General features: G+C 36.4%; 1 protein-coding gene across 5 annotated transcripts in view; it reads right to left on the bottom strand.

The window, feature by feature from the left end:
* Positions 1-17,220, bottom strand: part of PLPPR5 (phospholipid phosphatase related 5) — a 119,358-nt gene that overhangs the window by 26,610 nt on the left and 75,528 nt on the right. For all 5 annotated transcript variants that reach the window (XM_021921165.2, XM_009213534.4, XM_003892245.4 and 2 more), the window contains one exon: positions 5,998-6,174. In XM_021921165.2, coding sequence (XP_021776857.1) covers positions 5,998-6,174 — 177 coding nt within the window. The remainder of the gene's footprint in view (positions 1-5,997; positions 6,175-17,220) is intronic.

The raw sequence follows: 17,220 nt of genomic DNA on the forward strand, positions 1-17,220 counted from the left end.
GCAAAGACTCCCTCTCAAAAAAAAAAAAAAAAAAAAAAAAAAAGCCTGGTAATTTGATACCTCAACTTTGCAGTTGCCACTTTAAAGATCTTTAAAGCAAGGGACAGTAAAGGCTTAGAGATGGGTACTTGATAAAACTACTACCTCATGATGTTACCAGCTTCATGACCCCACAAAGGTCGAACAGATACTGACTGCTCTAGAGATAAAGTAAGCAAATTTTTCGTGTTAAAGGAAGATAGTAAATATTTTTGGCTTTGCAGCCTTACAACCTTTGCTGCAACTGTTCAACTGCCTTTTTGGTGCAAAAATAGCCACTGACAGTTCATAAACAAATGGGAGTGTCAATATTCAAAAATAACTTTATTTACAAAGATAGGCAGCAGATCATATTTGGGTCTGTGGGCTGCAGTTGGCTGACTGACCACTGCTCTAAAATACAAAGGATATAGTCAAGAATTTTAGCCAACAATAACAATAATGAAACAAATAAGCAGTTTCACACCCATTCCATGAAATACATACATATATACACATATTTCCCTTTTCACTAGTATTAGAAATTATTGGAAAATTGGGAAGATGAGTAACATTGATAATTATTTTGAAGTAAAATTTGTTAACAATGAAATAACTGTACATAGATATATGGATCTCGTGATAAAAGTTTATCTAGAGACAATATGGGCTTCTGGAATGATAATTATTTTATATTATGTAGGTTTTGGAAACTCTTTGAAACGACGTATTGGTTATCTCTTTGCCTTAATTAAGGATCAAGGTAATTCCACTGAAGCAGCTAGGCATTTGCGTATGAAATACTTCAGTGACTAACCCACAGCAGATACTTATCAAATTGTATCTACTAGCATCATGATTATTCTTCTTATTCTTAGTATTTTAATTATTGGGAAATAAATTACCTAATTCTCTGTAGAGTTAGACTCCCAATATTTAAGAAGTCTTGTCTGCTAACATTTACAAGTATGGAACAGATGTCCTGTTTGTAAAAATGGTGATAAGAAAAAGTGAGGGACTTGGTGTTTGATCTTGAGCATGCCTGAGTCTGTACGTTCTCAGACAGTTCTCTGGGTCTCAGTTTTATCAATTTGAAAGTGAAAAGGTTGCAATAGATCACTAAATTAACTTCATTTATTTGTCTGGCAAAGGTATGACAATTCAACAACTACTCAAAACTAAACTCAAGATCTGTCCCCTCCAGCACCCACTCCAAACTTGATCTTTTCTCTGGACACTTTCAAGGGAAGGCAACATGCCACCCCATCCCTCAACACCCACCTCCATCCCAATGCAGCTGCACAAGGCTAAAAACTTGAATTAATCCTTTACACCTCTTACACATGACCAGTTACTGAATCTGCTCAATGTCACTTTCTAAATATCTTGATATCTAAGTATCTTGATTTCTTATATTTTCTTCATTTTATCTCCTCCACCAACTCCAAAAACTAAGCAACTACCACCTGTTGCCTGGATACCAACACAGCTTCATAAACTATCTCTCTAAATCTAATCTTGGCCCCTCTATTTCCACCATAATGTGAGAATGATCTTTCCAAATGCAAACTGGATTGTGTTACCCCCTTAACGCCATTCATGGCTTGGCTTTCCATATTTCTTAATGTGTAAACTCTGGCCCAGGCCCACTTTTACAGCCTTTCTTCTCTGTTTTCAAAACACTTTCTGTTAGCTTTCACTTCCTGCTGTTTGGATACTCCTCACCTTCACTGTCTTTGGATGCCATATCTAACTCAGCTGTGATATCTCATCTCAGCTTCACTTCCTCATGGATGCCTTCCTTGAACTCCTAGCTAGGACGGTTTATTTTGTTTTTGTTTGTTTGCTTTTTGCTCACATGGAGCTGTGATTCTTTTTATCAGAGTACTTAGTATGAAATTAAACATCATTTAAAGTAATACTTTGTTTGATGTGTCTCTTCCAAGTACCACAAATGCAGAGATGTTCTTTTTTGCTCACCGCTGTATTCCCACTGTCACAGTGAAGGATCAGATTAATGAATGAGCAAGCATCTAGGACAGAAATTGTCAAATTTTCTGATGTGCTTATACAATTTAACGTTACTCTGCTTTCAGACATTCTGTTTTCACATGAGTGACTTCCACATGTATAATTCTTGTAATTCTATTCTCTCCTACCAAGATGATATGAGTAAATCATCACTATATATATATTTTCTTTTTCCTGTCGTGATGATTACTTAATCTGATCCATTCTTGTTCATTTTCACTCTTTGTGGTAAATGAAACATCATTATTGTATGGAGTTAAGTGCATGGGCTTTGGGGTCAAACTGGTCTGGATCATAATCCTGGATCTCTCAGTTACTAGCTTTGTGAACATGGGCAAGTTACTTCATATAATCAGGCTTCAATTTTTTTTAAACCTGCAAAATGAAGACAATAAAAACATTTCACTGAGCCGTTCTGAGGGTTAATTGCAATAATGTAGTAAAGAGCACAATAGCTATTATTGTTACTGTTATATATGATAACATGACAAGTTATTGTTGCGGCTCAATAAACTTGAGCTAGTCTGCCTGACACTGTCATATATATCATAATCAATCTACAAATATTGTTCAACTAGTATTTGTTTTGTATTTTGCTAAGTATCATGATTCTGCTGTCTAACTTGAAACAAAATGCCCATGAGATAAGAGTAATACAATTAACACAGCATTAATTCCTTATTAAATTATAAGAGGACAGACTCAAAGAGTGGTAGAAATGCAGGAAAAAATGGAAAAATCAGCCAATCAGGGAAGCTTCCTGGGGAAACTGGATCTTGTCTGAGACAAATCTCAAGTGTCTAAAGGGTTTGAATATAGTCATCAAACGTGAAGACTGTGGTATTCAATGTCTTGTCTGCACTAGGCTATACTTCTTTACATGTGGGATTTCACTTAATCCTTAAAAGAATTCTGGGAAGTAAATAAAACATTCTTTATTCATTCTTTCATGTATTAATTCATTCATCCATCATACATTTATTCAGTACTTCCTCTGTATCAGACCTTGTTCTAGTTACTGGGAATATGCAGTGAACAAAACAAACAAACAAACTTCACAAGGAGCTTACATTCTAGTGGGATTGATAGGAAAGCAAAACCAAAAATGTTTCATATAGTATATTGCACACTAATTTATTACACATTAATTAATATTACATATTAAAGGCTGAAACATCCTATGTAGAAAAGTAAAGTAGGGAATGAGGAAAGGAATCCTCAAGGAGAAGTAGTCATTTTAAACATGGTTCAGGGAAGGCCTCACTATTTTAGTAAGCAGCAATAATGTCTACAATTCAAAAGGTATGGTCAGAGAGCAAAGACACAAGACATGGAAGAAATATTTTTATAGTGGAAATGAACCTGGCCTAAATGAATCGCTGGTGTGTGGAATGAAACAGGAGAATGAGCCAAAGGCAAATGTTAGGCATGGAGTCTGGGTGACTGGGTATTCTGGGTTCCTTTAACCAAGACAGAGATCTGGAGTAGATTAGCATTAATTTTATTTTGGAATCACTTTAGAATTCTGCACACACTGCAAGATAATTGGAAACACCCTAGGATATTACAACATATTACAGGCCAGAGCTGGAGTTACTGCTCAAAATAAATGTGTTGAGTTTCCCAAATGAGAAAATTGGGAATCATCATAGAAGGCTCCCTGTGCCTCGTCCATATCACCTTCCATGTTCCACCAGGCTCCAAACCATTCCACCTCCTAAATATTCTGGAGGACATGATGGATATCCTCCCTCTTTGTGCCACTGAGGACCAATCAGCACCATCCTGTTTCCCTGGTGCTGCATAACCCATCTCTTCTATCCTCAACTTTGTCTTATCGTCCTGCAAATATATTTTCAAAACACAAATCTCACATAGGGCAAAAGGGACTGAGAGGAAGCAAACTATAGTTTATGAAACTTTTTCCAGTCATTCATGTAGTCATTCGCTGAACTCGTACTATTTTGTTTAACCTTTATAGAGCCTTATAATGATCCTTTAGGGAGGCTGTTATTTAGCCACATTTAAACATACCTATAGACATTCACATTCATAAATGGTTGTGAATGAATGCATAAATGCATTTTTAGTCATTATATAGGCATTATTTACATATAATCTTTTCATGAAATCATTTTCCTGGGAGAACGGGAATGTTCAAAGGGCTATCATGGAATGTTCTCAACATGTGCAATTGGAGGGTCTCGAGCTCAAGGGCGATCCAGAACTCAGCTCAACATTCACCAGACAGGGAAGCGACTTGGAAGGCACCAGCATTCTGGTGTTGGCCTTGTAAGGTAAGGGGTTCACTGGAAGTATAGGGAAGGTGGCAATAGCCACAGATAAACAAGAAGGCTGATGAAATGCCAGTGAATATGTTATGGACCCGCAGAGCTGAAACACAGTTGCATCTGACATTACTGCTTTGAAATTTTGGCTACGTGTATGCTCTTGGCTTTGCCTATAATATTTCTGTAAGGATTTATGTAAAGTTTGTTGTTGGTTTTGCTTTCTGAATGTTAACCAGGTTCAACTGTGTGAGTGAATGAAAAAAAAAAAAAGGTTTTGGTTCAAGCCAGGGCCCCAGTTTTCATGAGGCTACAGGATACCTCCAGGAATGAGAGAAGGTTGAGTCTAAGTCTCCCAGGGACCTTGGGAATCACAGAGAGTGGTATCAAAAAGAAGCACAGGATGCAGTACAGAGATGAGGTCATGGTGACTACTTTACCACAGGAGATTCTAGAGGAAATAACTTATTTAAAATGCCCAGTACATAAATTATGTTTCAGCATTTGGTAGCTGGAAAGATTCACTGAAGTGTTTGCTTACTGATTATTAACTAGTAAAATGAGGCTAACAAAGTAAAGTTACATGTAAGGGCAATTTAAATGTAATCAAAATGGACATAAAGTATTTTTAAAATTATAATGTGTCAATGCAAAAATATGTTTGATTCATAGTCTACACATTGTTTCATTTGTGTAAAATGTGCTATACTGATAATGACTAGTGCACATGAGTATAGAGGGAAGTTCGGGCTGTTTATCACATACTTATACTTATAAAATGTTATATACTCATGATTATACTACACTTTAATAGTATAATCTAATAGCATAATCAGAATTTATGGTATAAACATCAGTAAGTATTTGGTACTGATAATAAGTCAGAAAAATACTTAGAAATGCATATAAACCCTTGACTATTGCCTCTCGTTAAATAAATAATGATGAATTCTAAAGTCAGACTAAAATACATTTTCTAACAACCAAAACCTATGGAGATATTCCTAGAAGATTTCATAATAAGAGTATAAATGGAATGCTTACTTCATAAGTCACTGTGTATGCTGTTTACTGTGTGGTGAAATATGATTTGACAAGGTACGGTCTTGGAAACTATTCATGAGTTTTCAGTTACTGACGTAAAACGCCTCATCTCACAGGTGAGGTTGACCTGTTAGAAAGCACTGGGACATGGAGGCTCAGGGAGAGTACAGCAGGGAGGCACTAGGGGACTTTGGGATGCTCTCCATACCACATGATGCCAACTTCCCTGAGGAATTTCTAAAAAATATCCAAACCAGTCCTGAAACATTTTTAAAGATTTATATAAAGTTTGTCATAAATCCTTAAAAAATATTATAGGCAGTTTTTACCCCAGTCTTAAAAACTATTTGGGAGGGACAGTGTGTTTTTAGGCCAGTTTTATTTTATATGAAAATATATTGTTCAACTTTAAGTGTAGGATTTGTATTTTTTTCATCCCCAAACCTGACTTGTGGCAGAACAAATGGGGGAGGAGGAAGAAATGAATGACTTAAATGAATGACTTGTTTGATATACTACATTTAGACAAACCCAGTGATTCACACTTGTATTTTCTCATAGGTGATTATGCAAGTTAATTAAAAACCCAATGATATATACAGAAATTTGTACTTACCAGAAATACTGCTATAGATATTCCAACCAGAAAGCCTGCTATAACATCTGACCAATGATTTCGATATTCTGCTACTCTGTTGAGTCCAGTAAGAAATGCCAAACACATTAAGCCCAAGCATAGAACTGGCTTAGCAAGTCTGGTTCCCTTGGCTTTGATTGTGTTGGTAATATACATCTGAAATGTTAAATAAAAAACATGACTTTTCATGAAGGCATTTCCTTTATTAGCATAGAATATCATGTGTATATACAAACATATATTTATAGACATACATATGGCTGTATGGTTCAAATCATTAACTGGAGTTTATGAAGTTTTTGAAATAAGTTTCTTAAAAGCAGAATTCAAGAGTAGCAATTGTTTCATTTTACTTACCTTATATGGCAATCTGTTACAAATGGCCAATTCTTAATATAAGATTATTAATCATCTAGAAACACCAAGCACAGATAGTCCAATTGTCTTTTTTTCTTTTTATTCTTACTATCTCCATTCTTGTTTTATCTGAATTTTCATTTTAGATCAACCTCAACAATATTGTTAGAAGGGGGAAAACTCACGAAGTGTTTAAGTGTTTTTAATGTTTCCATTTGTGTATGCCATATTTAGAGGATGCATACTTCATAAAAACCAGGATTGTGAATATAGCTAGAAAAAATAAAATGGAATAGATTTCTACCAAACAGATGTTACTTTGAAGAAAGAATTTAAGATTCAATGTAATGCCACGGTTGCTTTCATGTTGTTAAATAAAGTTGTGAAATTACTTTGACTACATTTTATCAGCCAGGATTAGGACAATAAAATACTTAAGTACAATAAGGGAAATGTGTCAACTAGAAACAAAACAATGAATAAGTAACTACATTTCTGGCATCTGGACATACGCTAATGAACATATGGTGTCAACTGACTGCAGGAAATGAAATGTCATCAGCCACCATGCTCAAGAATTATTTGGTCCTTCCCCCATCTAACTTATTCTATAGCTCAACTGCTCTTAATTTTATGCATTACTTTATAAGCAAATTTGTTGACTGTATTTAATTATTATTTCAAGTTATTAGTAGAGCAATTGTAAAAGAGATGACTTTGATAATGTAATCAGGTTTTATGGTATAAACATCAGGAAGTATCTGGTACTGATAATATACTCAGAAAAATTCTTAGAAATGCATATATACCCTTAACTATTGTCCCTGGTTAAATAAACAATACATCTGCTTAAGAGAGTAAACTAAAATCAGAATTTAAGTTTTAAGTTCATACCAGCCATTTTAGAACACTATGAAATTCAGTAATTATCTTCTCTATTTTTTTTTTTCTGGGCAAAGTTTGCAGCCCTTGTAGCTGCCAAAAGGGACTGTTTAAATATGTAAGCAGTCCAAGTGATACAAGGCATCTCTCTAGCCAAGTTCTAGCCTTTTACAATCCATCCCAGGTCTCGATAGTCTGGGGCGGGGGGAGCTGAACTGTTTCCATCTTGGCCTGTGACTTTCAGAGCTGAGTCTGTGTGTCTAGGAACAGACTAGTGCTTGGAAAAAGCTTGATAATTTCAGTTATGGAGGATAAGTATACATGAGAGGGGAACAGGAAGAGATGAGAAAGAGAAAATGATGCTTTTGCCAATCAGAGAGAATGTGTTAAAGAGTTCTGCCCACATGAATAACAAGGCCAGGCTATCACACCACTTCAGGTTTCTAGTGATGCAGCTAATTGAGTAACTCCTTGTATGACTAGTGCATATGAATAGAGAGGGAAATTTGGGCTTCTTGTGAGGTTTTCTTTAACACAGCTATAAGGCTGGTTAATTGTTTCTTACTTTTACATTTCTTTACATCTGTTAATACTCAATATAGTCTGTCCTCATTAAGACAAAATAAACGTGGGATGATAACTGAATAATATTAATACTGCTAGTATCAATTATAGCTACCATTTCATGAGTGATTGCTCTTCAAGGCAATGTTCTAAGCATTTTATTAACAGATTACTTATCTCATTCAATCTACAAAACAATCATCTAAGTTCGGTATCATCATTACCTCCATTTTATAGGTTAAAAACTGAATCAAGACAAAGCTTATTATGAAGACTGCACAGTTTGATGATTGCGGTGGCACTGCTGAGAAAAGACAGGTGTAAATGGAAAGTAAAGGGAAGGCACTAGGGTATCTCCTAATCTTCCTTTCTACTTCATTGACTTCTTGCCTGGAGGAAATGGCCAATGAGCATAAGCTGAGTATCAGTGAATGCAGGCCAGTCAGGAACTAAAGACAGGAGAAAGGAGGCCACCAGAGAATCATAGAACTATGATGGCTCTATGCTCTGCTATTAGGGAGAAGTGGGAAATAGTGTAAATGTGGTCCTTGTGCAAAATACCCTACAGAATCTATTTGGCTTCAGAAAACACTTGCCTTTCCCTCGCCCCCAAAGACCATCTCAGATACAGCCCAGCCCTTACTTGGCCAAGTTGTATGAGCCCATAGTAAAATGTGGGCTTGGGCTACATCCCTGTGAAGTTTCTCTTGAATGTCAAGTTGATCGTCAAATTGCCCTAATGACTCAAGCAAGGTTTATAAGGAGCCCACAGACAGTCTAGCCACAATGCAAACTCATGAAAAAGCTTCTATTTTAGGAATAGCCTGGTATTTGGCTTTTCCCTCCATCAGAGTGGAGAGTGGACAGTGGCTGAATTTCAAGGGTTATGTGAATTTCAAGGGTTATAGATTTAATTTTAAAGTAGATCATAGCAGTGCTTTATAATGTACAAATTTTTCTGTAGCATAATCAGTTGGCATGGATGTTACAAAAGAAAATTTAAGAGAGCTTTCACTTGTACTCAGCAACTCTTTAGTACTTTATGAACATAAGTGCCTTTTAAACCAGTCTAATTGTGTTATCCTTACAGAAAGTCTATTATTCTTAATTTGCAGAAGAGGAAATTATGGCATAATAATCTATTAAGCATGTTGGATACAGAACAGGAATTGATTATTTATGCTCTCTTGGTTTTTAATTCACTTATGAAACCATCTAGGTTGACCAGATGTCAAAATGTAGCTAAAATAAAATGCAAACAGCAGGGTGTGTGATTTGAGCAGGATGGTATTCACTCAGTCCTCTAGGGTCAGTAGATGCTCACTACCTCACAGGCCAACCCATTTAATCATTATTAGCAGAGCTTATTCATCCATTCCACAAATATCCATTAGCACTAAGAGGCAGAAAGCCAAAGGTGATCATTTGCTCCCTGTTAAGAGCCTCGTGTATATTCTTCTATACTTTTTCTCTTTGCTTATACAAATATATACAATAATTAACACACATATAAAAAGGTTTTGCTTGTTTGCTTTTACTAAAATATAATCATAATATCCTATTAGTTTGTAAAATGCATTGACTCACTTGTTATAATATCTATTTTTTGTGTAAATTGAGAAAACATTGAACTATTATTAACAACAAAATACTATCATAAAAATAAATGAAAATAAACACACACACACATATTTATTAAGCACCTACTATGTACCAGAGACTGTGCTAGGTTTCTTCAAAGAGGAGACATCCATGGTTAGATCCTGAAGAATGAGCATGAGAGTTCCAGGTAAAAGGGAAGTGATGGGGGAAACGTATCCTAGACAACATATGCAGTCCTCCTCTGTGTTCTCAAAGCACCTTGCTCCTCATCTGAGAACACTGGCCACAATGTATGGTTATAATTTCTTTTCATTGGTTCCTTCACTAGAGTGAGGACATAGAAGGCAAGTCCAGGCTATTCATTGTGGTCTAGCCTTTGGAGAACCTTTTTCCTTCTCTTGTTTTCATGCTTCTTTCACCTTTCTTGTGCTATTTAGCCCTAAAGACATCCACTAATTGTTTATTTGCAAATGATTATATGTATTCTTTTACTATTTGCCTCTTCTTTTCTACAGATGAAACAGCCTCAATTCCCCTCAGTATGGGAATAACTCAGTGGCCAGATCCCTCAGCACTCTGCACGGTCTAGTGCTTTTGACATCTGTTAGTACTTCTCTCAAAGAGTACAGCCCAAAGTTAAGCAAACCGGTGCCCACTATCAACTGACCAGCCCAAAGTGCAGCTGAGACTTTTCTAGATTGCACCCTATAGTCTTACTCATTGATCCGTATTCTCATAGTCAGGTCAGGATTGGATTATCTTTAAACCGATTTCCAGATTTTGATGACTTTGATTGATGCAATCTAACAGGGCACTGGGTTTGATTAGTGTGTGTGTGCGTGTGTGTGTGTGTGTGTGTGAGAGAGAGAGAGAGAGAGTGTGTTTTAATAACTTCATAGCATTATTGTCAAACTGTGTTTGCGATCCACTGAATCTTCCATGACTTCTTCACATGAACTGATGCCTTACCAAGTTCCCCTTACCCTGGGCTCCTGAAATTGTTCAAAAAATCAAATTTATTATTGTTTTCAAAACAATATTTTACCCTGTCAACACCATTTTGAACTTTTATGCTGGCATCTATCATAGTATATTAGTTATCTTTCTCCCAGATTCTAGTTAGCTCCAGACAGATCACCAATAACAAGACAGCATCAAGGACAGAGCCTCATGGCACTTCGCCTGAGATCTGTTTACAAAATGCTACTGACATTTTTCATATAAAATTTTTATTTAAAAATATGGGGCATTCATTTATTAAGCCAACCTTGTAGTGTCCTGAAAGTTTTATTTATGTACCCAGACTTCATATTCTTGTTTCATTGATAAATTTGCCAAACAGCAATGTAAAGGTGTCTGATGGGGTGTGTAACAAAATTGTGATGCAATGGTGGAAAGACCATGGACTTTGCCAGACAGACCTGTCTTCACTTAATTCAGACCTTTCAGGATTGTGATGGGGGTCAGGAGTGCTAATGGTGGTGCAATAAGCAGTGGGATATTGAAGTCATAAATTTTCTGTACGGTGCTATAATCTAGATTGCATAAAACATGGAATAACTCTAGTTTCCATAACTGATCTAAACTTCATCATAAGCACCCATCTTCCACTGAATAGAAATGGGATGGGAGGAATTCTGAATAAATGCTTAGTTGTTCTGTTTCTCACTATTCTCTCTTCTGGAAAAACAACAGTGGGGTCTAGTTGGAGGCCTGCAAGACCTCAAGGTCAAGGTGGGGAGGCAACCCACCAGCCTTCACTGGCCTCCACTGCCAGGTGTGTATCCCACTGCTTCACTGGTGCCCTACTGACAGCCACTGTTAACGTCCTTGTAGCCCCATACTGACTTGGTCCATTTAGGCTCACAGGAAATAAAGATCCTTTTCATCACCTGCACATCTTCCTTGTAGTCCCAGGTGGGCTGCCTACCCTCCCAAGCTCTGCTGCAGGGTCCCTGGGCTCCCACTGTCTTCTCTGTGGACTTACCTGCTGCAGGTATATTAAGAGAAATTGTTTTCCCAGTTTCAAGCCAGAAATGAAGTACAAGCCCTTCTACTTTCTGTTATCTCCACAACCTCTCTGGAGTTTCTGTTATCCAGTGACCAACTGCCTTCTTTGGGTTTCTAATGTATGGGTGCTCACCTAAGTGGGCACATTAAGCCCTTCCCTCTCCTCCAATCCTCCACTTCCTAGGACAGGAAGTACTCCCTTCCCTTCCCCTAGGTTGGTGTTATCACCCTTTATAAGTTGTGTTTTCTCTATAAAATACTCGGATAATAAAATATAATAATAATACTTACATTATATATAATATTTTATTACACTCAAAATATTCAGATATTCAAATTTTGCTTTTGATATGTAAAGCTTTGATATTTAGAAATTCCTGTTCTCGCTTGACAAAGCTAGCCTCATTTAATTACTGAAGCTAAACACTTCTTTTTCCTCTTATCTTGAAGTCTTTCCTTGAGGCACTGAACCAATACGTAGCCAGTAGCTACTGTAGCCATTAGCACTTGAAATGTGATGAGGCCAACTATGGTACTAAATTTTCAATTCTATTTGATTTTAATGAAAAGGATTTCAAAACTGGTACTCAATTAGATTGTTAGAAAATGTTAATATATGTTTGAAACAAATTGGGCTTCACATCTACTTTTTACACTGTAAATTTTATATCTAAATACAGAACAAGGATTTCAGATGAAAATGTAGTGTCTGAACTGAGATGTATTTTGCAAGTGTCAAACATACACTGGATTTAGAAAATTTTGAAAAAGAAAAAAGCAAACTATCTTATTACTAACATATTGATACATGTTGAAATAACATATTAATACATGTTGAAACAATTGATAATAGTTTGGATATACTGGGTTAAACAAAATATTAAATATTAATATCACCTTTTTACCTTAAAAATGTGACTATTAGCCATTTTAAAGTCATACATATATGGTTCACTTTCTGTTTCTATTGGACAATGCTGACCTAAACAAGAGCATCATAATTTAAAGGGTATACAAAATGATCAGTGAATATTCCACAAAAGTTTTTACCCATTTCCACAGTTACTGCTACTTTATTATTTTTATTTATTTTATTGCTTTGAGTTGGGTACTGATCCTAAAACCATTTTCCAGGCTACCTGAGCTTCATTAGACAACATTTATCCACATATTTTTATTTACATTTATTTTTAAATATTTGTTAATATATTACCATTTCAAATGGCACATAGTGCAATAAAATGATACTATCATGGAATTATTTAGAGTTTTCTAAGTTAAACTATCATATATAGCCTATTTTTTCAGATTCTAATTATCATAATGGCTACTTTTAAAAAAACTTTACTTCATCAAAGTTAACCGGTTGTTTTGTATTTTATTGATACCTTTAGAGACTTGGGAGATTCCGTATTTAGTCAGTGTAAGCTAGGAGGAAAAGTTCAGCTTTTAGGAATTTAATAGTCAGGGTTAAAAGTTCAATCTACTACCAGTTAGCTCTGTGACCTTACACAAATTACTGAACTTCTCTGACTCTTAGTTATATCACTTATAAAATGAAAATGACTATACTAATCTGTAGGATTTAGAATGGTAGTCACATAAGAAGTGTAAGTTTCACTACTGTCACATGGCACCATGAGAATTTTTGTTTGCTTTGTGATGAGAATAAATTAAAAGGATTAAAACAATATATTTGGATTAAAACTATGTATGTGTTAGGAGAAATAATGTATTCTAACTTATGGGCATGGGGATAAAGCTCCTTATTGTATTCGAAAATCAAGAGTAAACATCCACTTTCTTTACAATATCCTTAATGGGTACCTAACAAAAGATTACATCATCATGAACACAGAATTTATCCTGTAGCTGATGTCCTTGAATGAAAAACACTGAGTCACAAATGTGATGTAAGTAACAACAACCTCAGTGTTCAGGACCAGCTGGTACATGAAGTTAAGACCTGAATATGCTCAGTAACTCTGCTGCCCACAGCACAAAGGCCGATTGATGGTTTGGTTATGAATAACAGCTCCTTCATCACGGACACATTTACCTAATCCCTAAAATGCAGCCATGGCTGATTTTACATGGAGACTATTTATCTCCAGTATGACTGCTCCCCGACCCAATAAATATACTGCACATGTGGCATTTCATCCATCAGCTAGAAGAACAAATACACTTTTGCTTGATATTATCATCTATGAAATCAAGAACCATACATATTCACCACTTAACACTTGTTTTCCATACACCAGATAGAAAGTGAGATGATATTTACATAAAGATGCTTGTGATCTTATTTCTGGGTTTTATACAAGCACAAAAAATATATAATAAAAAAGCTGTGTAGCATCTGAAGAATTCCCTGCAAGCAAAAGATATTTGATGGCTATAATTCTACCCCATCATCTCCAAGATTTAAAATTCCCTGACAAGAAAGTAAGGAACTAAAATCAACATGTTAAAGACTAATCTGGAAATTTTAAATGCTAAAAAAAAATATGCACAAGACTATTGGGTGAATTGAAGGGTTAGATTTGCTGTACCTTAAACAAAAATGAAGTAGAACCTGCAAAATTTAAAACACATAAATAAAAAAATTAAGTTTACTGTTTGGGACAAGAAATTAGTAGTATAACAATAAAAGCATATTTCAAGTATCTCTGAGTAGTCCTCAAAGATGTCTGAATTTGTACTTAAATCTTTAGGACTCAAAATATTTCTCAGGATTTCTTCAGATAAGGAAAGCAACTATAATTAATGATAATGTGATTATCTATATGTCTGATCTTTGTATAATCTATACTATGTATATAATATACATATATAGAACCAGAAAATATTAAATATTAAGTGACAATTGGATTCTAGATCGTGAGATACTGTCGAGATACTGTCTTAAATTATATAATAACAGAAAAAGAGTCATCATACCTTAGAAAGATAAATATAATATTGCAGCACATATAGGCTTGTGATCAGCAACAAAATACTGTAATCAATTCCACACTAATTTCAATAAACATCATTAATATTAATGACAGTGTGACATTTCAAAGGATGTCTTAAAATTAAGAGTGTGCTTATAGTATATTTCTGACCTCATTCCTAACCCTTATCGGTGAGTAAGTAAAGGGCAGGGGAGAAGTTTTCCCAGTTGGGTCCTTAGGAAGTGCTCTTCTTTCCCCCTCTCAAGGCTTGCGATTTTCCTCCCCAACTCCTTCAATTTTCATTCAACCAAAAGCTTCCTACATCCATTTCCACTGAGTCCCCACCCAGCTTCCAACTCTCACTTTACTCCCTTTCAAGAAGGAGGAAGGTGATGCGGGTGAACCTCTGTAACCTCTATTCTCCCACACCTACAAGGTTCTACCATTCACAACAAAAACTGCGTTTAAGGCATGTTAAGTTATCAAAGGTGCCAAAACACATCTCTCTGCTTAGTGCCTGCTTGCACCTCAAATCACAACCTCAGCCTTAGTCCCAGCTGTTGGAGGAGCAGAATGACTTGTTCTCACTTTGCTACCAGTATTCTGTTCATAATTATTATAAAAGAGTTATTTTTACATAAAAATATTTATCTTTTTCTCCCATGCTAGCTTATATGGGATAGAAATATCCTTTTCTCTTTGTAACCTCGGTGCCTGGTCTGGTTCTTGGCTCACTCTCAGTAACAACTAATCATAACAAAAGTTAAAATTTCATGAATGCTTACTATGTGTCAAGAACTGTGCTCAGTGCTTTACATGCACTCAATCAGGTAATCCAAACAATTCCATGACATTGGTACTCAACAACAGAGGTAACTAAGACACAGAAAGGTTAAGTAAATTATCCATGGACTTAAGGCTAGAAGATGATGAAGCTGGGATTTACACTCAAGCAGTTCAGTTACAGAGCCCATGCTCTAACAAAGATGCTATTAATATATGCAGTATAGGAGTCAAGGATCCTCTCTTCCTCAGCCTTGGAGAGGAAGGCGGGGCTGGAGTAGTCCTCAAGCAGAGGTAAGACTACTTACTTTCAAGAGCACGCCTGAAGGAGAAGCTGAAAATGACTCAGTGTGTCAGTCTGAAGGCTGTGTGGGTGGAGGCCGGGGTGAGTACAGAGGGGAGTAGCAGGAATTAGGCCAGAGAGGTTAACCGGGGCCAGGTTCAAAAAGCTTTGTGTGCCAAGTGAAGGAGTTGGGATTTGTATTAAAAGGAAAATGGGAGTACATAAAGGGGACATGAGAACGTGACAGGAGTACCTTTGAATTTTAAAGTATCACTTTGGAAGAAGTGGTTCCCAGTGCTGGATCATCACATCCTGAACTAGAGTCATGGCTGCAGTCATGAACAGACTGGAATATTTAGGATGCTAAACTGGCCAGAATTCTTGGTTAATTGGATGCGTGCTTATGTGCACCCATGAGTTTGAACTGGGTGAGGTCAAGGGTGGAAGGTGAAAGTGCAGTGAGGGAGGAATAAAACGTAACGAGTCTCAGGCCTCAGTGGCCAACAGAAGTTTCTAGGCAGGAAATCTATAGTTCCACTTGGAAGTACAATTATATCCAGACATACAACAAGAATCAAGATGTTCCACCTGCTTTCTCATGGAAACACTGTACTTCATGGTAGTCCTATAGCACGATTAATAATATATTTTAAGTACATCATGGGTTAAATAGGTTTTTGAAGGCTGAGTTAGATAACTAAACTCTGTGTATGACATGATTTCCATCAGGTCACAGTTTCAAACAACTGAGTTAAAACACCAACTAGGCCTCCACGGAGACAGGGGATATATTTGTTTTGCCCCTTACTCGATACTCAGCCCCGGCACAGGGTGAATCAATGGATGAATAAATGAACATACAGCTTTGGAGAGCTGGGCTTGTGTATATCACACTGCTTATATCTAATTAGAACAAAAATATATACAAAATGTACAGCAACTCTCACAATGAATAATTTATGTGACCTTTCAGCCTTATGCATTACTTTAGCTATTTTTTAGGTGTGTAGTAGTTACTGTATTTTGGAAATGACCTATAAGAAACTGTATATTTTCCAGGAATCTATTGATTTTTTCTAAAAACCTAATGTACTTAACAGGCTGTGGTAAAAGAATCTCTACTTTCCCTCCAGCCTGCAGTAAGCATGCACATTAGTTGCCTATAATGAGTGGATAATGGCCCAGATAGCATCAGAGGATCTGAGTTCCAGTCTTGATCCTTCAGTACCTTAGGGCTATGATGTTAGGTGGGTGATGACTTGTCTTCACTGAGTCTCCTCACTGGTCAAACCTGGAAAGCAGCAAAGTCTGCTTTACTACAGCCCCAGACTCCTTTATCTGAGCCCTCAAGTAGAGAAGTATTTCAGAATTCAGAACATTTTCAGATTTTGGGTAAAATGATCTATGTACTGGCCATTGATACCTCCAGTGTGGTCAGGGCTGCACCCTACCGTAAAACACATTCACATTTCTACCTCAAAACAGACGGCTACTCACAGGAAGCAGAATAGGTAAAGAAATCCAATATATTCAGGTCAGATAAAGTTTTTCATCCAGGGACAAACAAAATTTTGTCTTTCCTTGCATAGAGAGGGCTTTTTTAAGAAAAGATTTCAGAATTAAGAATAAAGGATTATGAAACTGAGCTGTTCTGAGGACCAGATGAGACAATGACACTAAAGAAAAAAGTGCAGAGATGAAAAGCTGAGCTTTGCATAACCAAAGCTGGTGTTGTAACTACTTGGCAAGCTCCCATTATGGTGGCAGGAAGGCATTTCCATC

This window comes from Papio anubis, chromosome 1 (assembly GCF_008728515.1).
Source record: "Papio anubis isolate 15944 chromosome 1, Panubis1.0, whole genome shotgun sequence".
NCBI classification, from domain to species: domain Eukaryota; kingdom Metazoa; phylum Chordata; class Mammalia; order Primates; family Cercopithecidae; genus Papio; species Papio anubis.